At 41.2% G+C, this 12,050-nt stretch overlaps 1 protein-coding gene across 2 annotated transcripts in view; it reads right to left on the minus strand.

The window, feature by feature from the left end:
- KITLG (KIT ligand) overlaps positions 1-10,830 on the minus strand; it is a 56,402-nt gene extending 45,572 nt beyond the window's left edge. For both annotated transcript variants that reach the window (XM_015857839.3, XM_015857837.3), the window contains exon 1: positions 10,596-10,830. In XM_015857839.3, the coding sequence (XP_015713325.2) occupies positions 10,596-10,610 (15 nt within the window). In that variant the 5' untranslated portion in view covers positions 10,611-10,830. The remainder of the gene's footprint in view (positions 1-10,595) is intronic.
- Positions 10,831-12,050: the final 1,220 nt, after the last annotated feature.

Raw genomic sequence — 12,050 nt, forward strand, 5'->3', positions numbered from 1 at the left:
AGACACAATGAATATACCAAATAACTTCACTGTCACGGAATTATGTCTACAGAATTAATATAAATGCCATTCAGTGATTGCCATGATGTTTTTGTCTGAACCATGCTAACAAGAGAGAACTACAAATACCCAAGCAAAAGCCTGAAGATTCACTTGAAGCTTTCCTTAAATTACAAAACCTGTACAGTAAAACACACAAAATAAGAGTTTGAGTCAGTCAGTCTGTGGCTTGGTAGGGCTATGGCAATGCATATATACCTGGAGGAAAAATAATCTGAGAAAAAAAAAGAACTTGGTACTCATTATGTCTCTACAATTTTGGAGAAATATAAATGTCTACTAAACGTGTATGCTTCCAACATGCAATTAACGTTAATTTTTATATATAATTAAGACATCAGTAATACAAACCTCTGAATTTAGCAAGTAACTGATGAAATGTAGGTCTTCTCACAACATTTGCAATGATGGAACAGAATAGCTATTTAATTTTAGAGATGATTTTCAGAATGGTTAAAAAAAAAAAAAAAAAAAGTGCAGTTGTCTAGTGAGTTTACTTGTTATAGAGCTTTACACTTGGCCAAAATCATTCATGGGAATGAAAGAGATCTACATTCAACAGTAAAACAATTGTGAAGCACATTGAGCTGCAGTCTCCTACGGATGTTCTTGTAGGAAAACTCCTGTGAATATTGAAATGATCTAATATGATATTTTATATTATTTATATACCCAATTCTTAGATGTTTCCTAGAATTGTGTTTTTTGAAGAACAGACATCAATTTACTTTATCCACCACAAAATTTCATTGGCTTCTACAATGAGTCCTACAGAAAAGATCTCATCATTGAGATAATGGATATCTTTTCAGAATATAAATTCTACAATTCCTATTCTCTAAAATTCCAGGGTAAGACTTGAGTTAGATGTTTTCACAAGTGATGATGCAGTTTTCCAACAAGTATGCTTAAGAGATACTTGTCAACATGGACAAGAAAAAAAAAAATTGTCACAGTTTTGCAGGAATTGAGCCATTTACTCTGAAATAAGTAATAGAGCCTACATACTAAGAAAAGGAACCTGTCACAGAAAATAAAGACAAAAAGCACACAACAGTTTGGCAATTAGCACTTCAAATAGATACAGTTCAGTAGAAACTGAAATAACATTCTTGGGTACAAAGTGCAAGGGGTTAGTTTCAATATAAATCAACCAGCAGGCTACAATCAAATTAACATTACATATGTCTCAGACCATTTGTAGGTGTCAATAGCTTTCTGTTGCAGTGTGAAATTAACAAAAGTACTGCAGACAATCATTTCCGATAAATCTCTAGTTGATCACTAAAGACCATATGTGAGAAGAGATTCTTTTAAATAATATGCTGATGAGGAAAAAAAAAAAAAAAGTGAATAGAATTTCACTCCAGTTGATTTAAATGTCACATTAAAATGCTAAATCAGTTATTTCCTATATTGTTACATAATAAAGCTAAGAGGTTGAGCAGAAAGTGATAACAAGTATGTTTACAGGAATTTCCTTTGATCTCAGTAAATATAAGACTCTTCCAAAAAAAGCAAAGATTTTTTTAATATGGTAAGGAAATGTTTGAACTTGTGGAGGAAGAAGTAGTGTCACTTCCAGAAGCAGCAGATCAGTGTGTATATATATATATATGTATATAGCACAGAACAAGGAATTCATTCTAATCCTGAGATCCTAAATTTTCATAGACAAAATAAAATACAGTAAAAAGATATTATTTCAAAGATTAATATTTGAAGTGGGCCTCAGAAAGCTGATAGGATATAAAAATGACCACTTGACAGACTGCCAGGAACTTGTAGAAAACATTTACTAGAGATGAAGCTTAGAGTGAATGGAAGGTAACAGTACAGTCAAAGAGAAAACTTCTGGATTTTGGATTCCAGAAGTGCAGAACTTTTATGTTAAGTTCTTAATATAGCTTAAGACTGTGTGACTTACATTCAGAGACCAGTCAAAATGCCTGAAGATATTAGGATAGCACTGTTCTCTGTCTGAATGGAGAGAGAAGCTGGAATTGTAGTAATACGTGATGATAGAAAAGTAATTCCAGAAATGTTGGTTGCATATGTGGAAATGGACAAATTCTTTTTCCTTCTGTGGCAGAAGTGAATTGTCAGGGAATTATGTACACCACCTTGCTTGGCAATGGAATCTACCCCTCCTTGATTTTTAGAAGACAAGTTTTTCTCTTATTTTGGTAGCATGAAAAGAGGACTCCTGCTGTCCTGTTTTACACTATTAAAGGAAAAAAATAGTGAAGGAATGTATCAAAACAGTTTGGGGCAGAGTATGTTCACGGCCAGAATTTTTAAAAGACACAGATTTAGAGACTGCATGGCACATCTAGGGCACATTCTTTTCCAGGGATTATAATAAAGAAGATCAAAGTAGTTTCAGTGACAGCATTTAAACTTACAGTTTATAAATAAGGTTCGTATTACCTTGAAAATAAAGAATATAATACACATCAGAGCTATTTAAATTTGCATCAAGTGCAGCACTGATAGTTTTTGCCATTAGAATGGAAATGCAATCCACACACTGCTGAAACACTGTAATTTCAAAAAGACAGCAATTACGAATATTGGAGATCTTTTTACCCTTTTAAAATAACCACCAAAAAGCTCTGTTTATTCAAGAACATATTTTTTAATCCAAACGAAAGAGGGTGCCAAGCAGTGTTATACAAGCTTCCTAAATTCATTTGGCTGACTAATGTTCCTATTCCTGCGTGTTTCAGTGTTGTACAAGAAAAACAAATTTCAAGAACAACCAATGTGTAGATCTATATCAGTTTAAAGACATAATGCTTAATATTGTCTGCCTGACATTTAATGTGAGAGACAAATTTTTCACTTAATTAGCTGACAAATAGAAGCTGGAAATTTGAGGTCTGAGCTTAGGATTTTTTATTTTTTTTTTAACCATAAACTGTTAGCATGTGTACATTTTAACCTCTCTAAATTTCTAAGCACTTCTTTTCAGTAGTGAAGTTCTATGCATACATGCAGCATATTGTTAAATTAAATGCGTCATGCCTTGTCCTCAACCAAATCCCTGCTGCCTTCAGATCACTTCAGCTCAAACAAAAATGTCAGCATCCTGACAAAGTACTCCCATTTTATGTGCAATTATGAAATCTCTATGAAATGTGAGGAATTTCTTTATATCAACGTGAAATGGAGGAAGTAAAATGCCCAGTTCCCTGCAAAGCCCAAAACTTCCAAATTTACAGGTACATTTTGAAATAATGAGCCTTGTACATAAATACATTACTCTGAGTTTTCAGAATGTACTGTACATATTGCAAGTAAATTGTTTTGTAAAGAGCAACTCTTATAAAGACAGTTGCTGTATGAATCGCACAGGGTTCGTTTTCTGTTTTAAATGGAAATACGTTGTCAGGACATGCAAAAATCAGTTTTACAATCTGGCTTATACTGCCAAGAAAAAAAAATCAAAAGTAATTAGAGTGTTAGCAAAGAGACCTATGAATCCATCAGAGATAATGCATGACACTGCAAGCAAAAATGGAAGATATTAGTTTGCTGCTTTTTAACAAGTAGAATGTAGCAAAGAAAAATGTTTATTATTTTCCTCATCCTTCCGCATTGAAATAAAATATACTTATTTTTTCAAACCCCTTTTTGAAGGGGAAAACAAATTATTAGTTTCTTCCTCAGAAAATGAAGAACTAACTTTATCTGTCAGTGAATTCCACTTTCCATAATCGATAACAATAGCACACAAAGAAAAAATCATAGGTCCAGTTGACAAAAACTGTTAAGATTATCCAGTGTAGGGCTCAGATAAATCATTATTCTGATGAGGTTCTGTTGCATTAAAATACTCATTTATCCTCTGCATTTCTTCTGTCATAAAGTATGGTGTGAGTTCACACACAGGTTATATCTCTACTGTAAAAGAATTACACATGTATTTCTGAACAAATCATACTAGGCTGAACCTGGACATTCCCCAGTTTCATCTGTGACCACATTACATGCAGAATTTCAAATATCTTATGCAGAAGATGTTCACATCCCCCTTAGATCTGCACTGCAAGTACGTTTGTGCTTATGTAAACTGACATCTGGATAAGGAATACTTAATATGTACAGCTGCTTCTGTACAGTGTGAGCTCCCCTGTGTATATGAGTATGTGGGTTAAATGGGGTGAGATACTTGGACTCCTTACCAACTTCTAAAAGTTACAAGTGAAGAAAAAGAAGAAAAAAAGAAAAAAAAAAAAAAGGGGGGGGGGGGGGGGGAAGGTGTTCATTTTGGAGGAAAGACCATCACTGCATGTGATCCTGCTCACATCAAGTAGAGCTATCCAACATCCCAGACAAAGAAAATGCAGGGTTTAGGTCCCATCATACAATAAATAGTCTTCTTATATGTAAGGTAATTCTTAAACTGTGCTTGGGGTTCTTAAAACTATTTTAGATACTTCATAGAAGAGATGGTAGAGAAGACTGGATTTAATTTACTTGTGAGCTAAGCTGTCAGTGAGCTGAAGTCCATAGAGCCCAGCAGCAGGATGAATGAGAAGCAACATACCAGCTGAAAATACTAGATAAGAATTTATTGTCCCTGTGACAGCTAACAAGATTGTGCTGAGGTTAGGTTCAGGTACAGGGATAGCCACCCTTAGAAACACCAAGCTGTAAATAGAGATAGGACTGAAAACTGATGTTTACAGACTTTGATTTGTGGACTCCTAAATTGTTCTGAATGGAGGTCTAGAGGCTGGCATAATTCACAAACTGTGATTTTAGCCTTATGGCCTAAAAGGTAATCCATCCTACATTCCTAGCTCATCTGTCAGCCACCTTTGAGACTGAAGGAATAAACCTAGCAGCTCACTTAATTTGGTCTTAAAGTATGACTTAGACCATCAGAATTAAAATCTTCATTGCATGGACTAATTCAGATTTGGAGCAAAATGTAACTTACACTTCAGATTCAGAGTTTGAACTTTTTTCTTCTTCTCCTCTGGCATGGTGCATAATTGCTTATACAAAATAAAACAGCTTGAACAAGATATACTGGATAGTTAGACCCATCTTAAAGACTTGAGCTCCTACCCAAGAAATGATGTGAACCTGGGTCCATCTCACTCCAGTAGGTGTGTTCAGGTAAATTCTTTTAAATAGCTTTTTCACTATCTAAATTGAAACAAAACCGCTCACAAACCCAGAGTTAATCTCTGTAGACCACGTATTCACCCTCTTGGGACAGTCCATCCTAAACATAACCCATCAGTTTATGCTGAAGTCTGCAACTCAGCTCTGCCTCAGCTCCAAGGCTGCCAGCATTCACCTCTGCCTGATTTCCCTCTCTCTGCAACCTAAAACCTAGACAGTATGGGTAAGGGAATTCCAAGATACCTGGCCTGTTACCAAGAAAATCTTCAATAGAATATTACCATGTGAATAACTCTTATACCAGCACTGGACCACAAACAGGAGAAGAGGTAGTTCTTCGGGCTTGAGCTAAATGTGACTTTGAAGGTATTTCCTGAAACTGACCTTTTCCGTTCATCAAGTTTTGCAGCAACAAAGATGAGAGAGAGGAGGAGGAAAAATAAAATAAAAACAAAAAAAATTCATACATATTTACAGGTGCTCCTTAACAGTAGTGAAGATGTAGGCCTAGCAGGACTGCGGTAGACCTGACTGAAAGAACCCTTCAGGAGTTCTGATTATTGAGAGAGCACTGAACTGGGCCTGCAAGGCCATTCTGCAGCTCCTTACCCTTGCACTACTATGTCTCATGTCTAGCATGGTTTCAATTGTTAACAGAATATCTGGAAGCTCAGGACTTGCCACTTTGCAAACCAGTGTACTCCAAGCTATGGTACTGGGAGTGAGTACCACAAGGGCCTCCATTAGGAAATACCAGCAGTAACAACATAAACTTGATGCTATTTTTACCTTGCAACTAAACTTAAGTCTGCTCAGCACAGCAACTGTGCAAGAATATGTATAAAGAAAAAAATTCCTAAACAAATTAAAATGGTTATCCCATCCATCTACCTTATATGTTTTAAATATTGTTTAAACAGAAAAAAAACAAAAACAACAAAAAAAAACAACAAACAAAAACAATGTATCATTTAGTGATTATTAGATAAGAATATGAAACTAGAGGATCATTTATTTCCTGCGTTATTTTAATCCAAAGTTGTCATTAATCTGAAATCCTTAGCTGGCTTTTATTTAGATGTACGGAAGAAACAATGTCTTCATTAGCATACCCACTTTCATCAACCAAAGTTACTGTGCATGCTATTTATTTTAATCAAATAAAATACCTAACACTACTTTTTCTTTTTAACTGTAACATACTTTTAGTTTTCAGTCTCATAAGCCTTTGATACTATTTACAACTGCAAAGAATTAAAATCATCCAGCAAAAAATCCTTATTTTATGACCTTCCAGCCATCACTCATTTCAGCACTGATAGTACCTCTGAACATTGCCTTTGTAGATTCCCATATGAGGCCATGCACAATGCAAACAATGGACGATCCACCAAAACAAAGAGGAGTACTAACACCTCTTCACTCACCTTACATTGTTCCATCTCCTTTGTCCACAAGCGCGTGGGAAAGAGAAACAAGGATTTGCAATGTGTTTAAAAAGCTGATGAGTTTCAGGCTTGGCATACTGAAGACCAGGGAGAGAACAAATGCTTTCGTTTTCATCTGTCAGCTCCCACACCACTCAAATGGAATTACGTAGGGAGATTTTTCTTTCCTTGCTTCAAATAAATGGGCGTTGTGTTTATATACTGCATACTGAGCATTGCCCACCCTAAGCCAAGGGCTGTGCCTTGCCAACTCTTAACTCGCGTACAATATGGCGATTACATGAGCCAGCATACCATTAAGTCGCATAACAAAATTTGGAGAATGACACTGTCAGCTAGCGGAGCTGTACCTGAAAGCCTGAAATTTCTTGCACAAAAGGAGAGAAATTGTATTTTTGTGCAATAGCAGTACTGAGTCTGGAATGGACTGGGCTAGAGGCCTCAGTCTAAACTACAAAGCCAAGTGCCGCATAGTTCACAGGGATAAAAGCTAGCAGACACATGATGCAAGAAGGCAAAGGAAAAGAAACAAACCACCAAATGCCTCACAAAATATTCCTCTAGCTTTGAGTCTTACGGGTTATCAGCTGTTTATTTTCCAGATGACAGTTCATGGAGAATAAACCATCCAAGATGTCCTCTCCAGCTGCCGTATTCACAAAACAGCCTCCCATAAACAGAATGAAAACCAGGGAAAAGGGGAAAGAGCCTTTACTTAGTCTATTACTCAAAGTGAATAGCACAACATATTCCTGGCTCCAGCAAACTTCTTGACCTATCCGATGAGCAGCAGATCTATGCCTACCATGAGCTGCAAGTGTCTTACAGAGCCTCGTGTTTTCTTATAGAATGAGCAAGAAAGACTGGAGATCAGAATTGATACTTTCCACTAAAATAATGTTTCCGTAAGCTTGCACAAATGAATCAATATCTGCCTTGCATTTCTATCATAGCTTGCTGATATCAGACAGGAATAAGTAATTTGCGTATTAACACTTCTTTCAGGTACTGTTTTATAATAAACACTACAGAGGCTCCCAGTTCATGACACAAATGTGCTCTGGACAGGACAACTTAGGAGGTTATTTATCTTCTGGAATAGCACACATTCAGAGGTAAAAAGCTGAACTCGGGTCTAAGGCTCTTCTAACAGTAAGGTTTCTGAGAGTTGTACATCTAACTCATGGCTAAAGATCAAGTGCCCAAACCAAATATCAAGCAATTCATAGCAATGAAAGCTGCCTGAGTTAGCCCCATGCTTGACCCCTCCTCACAGCATATTTCTCAGCAACTTAATCTTATTTAGATTGACTTCAAGTAAAACAAAGAACAGGGAAATCAGAAACCTGCTACATGTTTTTACAAGATTGTATCACAGCAGCTTCCGTCACCTTTTCTTACTTCAAACATAAAAAGCTATCCAGACATCAGTGGTATTTTATGTGCTGCAATACTGGCATGCAAAATGACAAACGTACTTCCGATAATAGTTTTAATTACTAAGTATATACCCTGCAAATCCTCTCATACAAGTAATCCTTCAATAAGATTAATTCATGGAAACAGTCCCATTGAAAAAGGATTTGTGTGACTGGACCCTAAATGTTTAATCATATTTCTAAGAGTATTACCACTTTAATATATATGTAGGAGATGCTGGTATATTTAAATCAAGCATTTATTAACTTAAACTGTGCAGTTTCAGAAATGATCCTTCTGGGACTGACATTATTGGGGAACATGCATCTGCAGTTCCCCATGTCTTTCAGGCTGAGTCTGGTGTAAATAAACTGACCAACCTATTTACTTCCAATGTTAAGCATGACTCCTCTCTTTCAGCACTTCAGCTGCACTGACATGTGACTCAGTTGCTCCTTCAGCTGCACTATTTACATACTGTGCCCATAAAACACATCATTAAACATCAAATCCCCGACTTATTTCCAGCACTACCCAGGTATTGATTTTTTCAAGGCTTAACAAGGTAGCAGTTCTTACTTTCTCTATCAGGTCAAATACATATTTTTATGTTAAGAAACGTTAACTTCTTTTTCTTGCTTTCCAATCCTATTCTCTTATCTATGACAGCTAACAGTCCAGACAATTGGAAAAGTAGCCATAGGAGAGGGTAAAGATTAAAGTTCACTTTAATGTGCTGAATGCCACAATGTGCTTAAGTTCTGCTACTTGTATCCACACCACTTGCTCTCTCTTTGCACGAGGGTCTTCACGGTTTTAATTTAAAGTCTTCTTGAAGTATCTTGTTCTGATCCCCTGGAATGATTAATGATTTGGTATCACGTTTGCTTGCTAATCCTTAAAATGAAAGAAACGGTCCTTTGGAAAGCTGAGAGTCTGATAGTGTCTCCAAAAAGCAGGAAGCGTAACTGCTTGAAGGCTGACAGATGCTTCACCACCATGACGAGAAGTTGTTCCAGTACTCTGCTGCTTTTAGTAGTTTACCTTTCATAGGAAATGAAATGCTTGACTGGTTGCACTTGTAAATCCCTGCTTGATTGCCGAACAGCTTTTTCCTTCTCTGAAGGAACAGCCCAGCACACGCTTCTGTGGGCTGTGTTACAACTTCATTGCTATCTACTCCAGTATCAACAGAATGCGTACAACTCTGCACGCATATCTCTTACAGTTCAGTGAGAGATCCCAATCATTAATCTACTCGGCATATTGAACCAAGTTTCTGTAGGTCTGAAACAACAATTTGGAGGTTTAAGGCACCTTTAGTCATCTAAATGGAACATCAACACTGGAGATACACTGTTAGAATTCAGAAATGAACGTTTCAGATAATACCTCATTGTATTTCAGCATCACAAAAACTACCAGTCAGCAACTAATACCTCCTTAGGTACAGGTCCATTCTCCAGTGCTTTGGTCAGATGACATTTAAACACTTCAAAAATAATTATTTCTAGCTCCTGTCACTTCTTGAAAAAGCATTTAACTGCCGAAAAGACTTTAGCAAGGTGCTTCTCCGTTTTAAATGCTTATGCCTCTTCCAGTGGCTGCACGCTGAAGTCCTTGGGTTGCCAGTGTGGGGGGGATGCGGCAATCGCCAAGAGACAGGGAAGGCACATCTTGCTTCTAAAGAACGGAGGGCGGGGAGGCAGAAGCCCCGCAGCCGGATCTGCGCCGAGTGCACGTCTGCACAGCACCCTCCGAGCTCCGCCGCAGCACCGAGGGGACCCGACTCCCAGCGAGATGGGCCCGGACACGGGCACCTTGCAGAGTGATGCAATAAACTTTTTAGACTTCCCCTCAGCCGCTTCTTGTTACGAGATGATTTTTCCACTCTTTCCCACTGTCTCCTGACCCTAGCCTTGCTTTTAAAATACTCGCAGCAGTTGCAATCTGCACAGAACCTGGATAAATAAATAGTGGCACAAACGCTGCAAGGGCACAGAGCAGTTCTTCTGTGCAGAGTGAGGAGGAGGGTGAGGGAGGAATGCCGGAGGCAACCTCCAGCACGGACCCGGCGCGGCTTCAGCGCTCCTGCCTCCGATCATTCCGCGTTTTCACACCCGGTCCTCGTAGCCCACGCGTTAACACAAGCAACTGATTTATTATTTTTCCGAGTGCCTCCCAAAATTCCCAAAAGCAAAGGAACCTATCCGACCCGCTTGTTGGAACTTTTCCACGCTCTACGTGAGCCAAGGACAAGACCCGACAATATTTATTTATTTTCTTACTATTATTATTATTATTATTATTATCCTCCTCCGGTCCGCTTCGCAACGCAGCGGCTCACCTGGAGGCCGGGCGCCGTGTTCTCCCTCCCGCCCCACGCCCGGCGGCCGCAGGCTCCGGATGGCTGATAGCCGCCCCGAGCCGCGGGCACAGCCGGCAGCGCTCACCGCGCCCCGCCCGCAGGTACCTCCGTCGGCCCCCGCCCGGCAGCCCCGCTCCCGGCCGCCCCCCGGCCGCACTCACTTGTGCCTTCTTCATAAGGAAAGGCAGCGCTGCAGTCCAGCCCAGCCGGCCGTGTGCAAACTCCCTTCAGCTGAACTGTAGCTCCAGCATGCTGCAGCGGCGGATAGTCCACGCATTGGGGTTGCCCTCGGCCAGCCCCGAGCTGCTGTCGCTCCGCTGCGGGCCTCTCGCCACGGCACGGACTAAAGCGGCGGCCGGCGGCCGGCCAGGTCTTTTATATCTCGGATCTGCCTCTGGCAGCAGCGGCAGCGGCGGCGGCGGCAGCCCCGGCAAGACACGCCTTTTCCCTCCCTCCCACCGTCCCTCCCTTCGTTCCCTTCCCTCCCTCCTGGAACACTTGGAGCCGAGGCGGGTCCCACGGGGAGGGGGAAACCCGAGCAAACTCGGGGGAAGTTGGAGGCAGGAACCGGCCCAGCCTGCCCCTTCCCGCCGCGGGAGGGAGCGAAGCGCGCCCGGCCCGGCCGCCGAGGGTTGGAGGGAGAGCGGCGGGCAGGGCTGCGGGCGGAGCCGCAGGGAGTCGCCCGCCGCCTCCGGGCGCCCCGCGGTGGTGGCGGCCGCAGGGGAGAGCGGCACCCGGAGCCGGCACGGGAGCGCGGGGGGCTCGACCCGCAGCGAGAGGAGACCCCGACGGCGGTTGTTAGGAGAGCCCGGCGCCGTCCGGCCGCGCACGGTGAACTGGGCTCTGGGGTCGGGCCGCAGCCCCGCGGTGGGGCGGGCAGGGCAAGGCGGCGGAGGCCCCGCAGGACTGGCAGAGCTCCCTGCGGCTCCGTGCCAGGGTACCGCGCTGCAGCTCCCGGCAGCGACTCCGGGCCGGCAATTCCCTTTGCGGTACTTCCTGCTGTGACACAATCCAAGCACCGATCACTTGAACGAAAGGAAAGCATCAGGATGCTTTCTACCTGCGCCAGCCACAAAAGTTGTTGAGCAGTGCCTCCTAATGCTTGCGTAAAGGTGGTCCTGCAGGTGCTGTGCTATTAGAATGTGTGTAATGTGTAAATACACAGTAGCGTTGGCTGTGGGAAAACACTGTCAGCACAGACTGAACTGTGAGCATGCATGACGCTCAGAAGAGCAGGTGATGAACTGCCACTTCCTGAGAGCAACACCTAGTGAGGATCAGAGATTGAATGAAGAAGGGTCAGTATGCCCATAGGGACAATTATCTCTTAAAGATCAGACTGCTATCAGAATGCACAGCGAGGTTTTCACTAGAAAAGCTCCACTGGTTTTAACACGGAATGAATGATAAGTTTTCAAAGGATAAAAGTAAAGATGTGCTGTTAAGGCTCAGCTCCACTACATATTTAGGTGTCAGTGCAGACAGAGAGACGTCTCTTTGTGCTTCTTCATCAAATCCAGAATATTGGGATAATAGCCTTCATTTAGAGCATCAGGCTGTAGGTGAATTCTGTACTTTTCCCCTTTCGTACTGATTGCTATGCTGAATTACCTTGT

Source organism: Coturnix japonica, chromosome 1 (genome assembly GCF_054131305.1).
Source record: "Coturnix japonica strain WE chromosome 1, WE-NBRP24, whole genome shotgun sequence".
In the NCBI taxonomy this organism is placed as follows: Eukaryota; Metazoa; Chordata; class Aves; order Galliformes; family Phasianidae; genus Coturnix; species Coturnix japonica.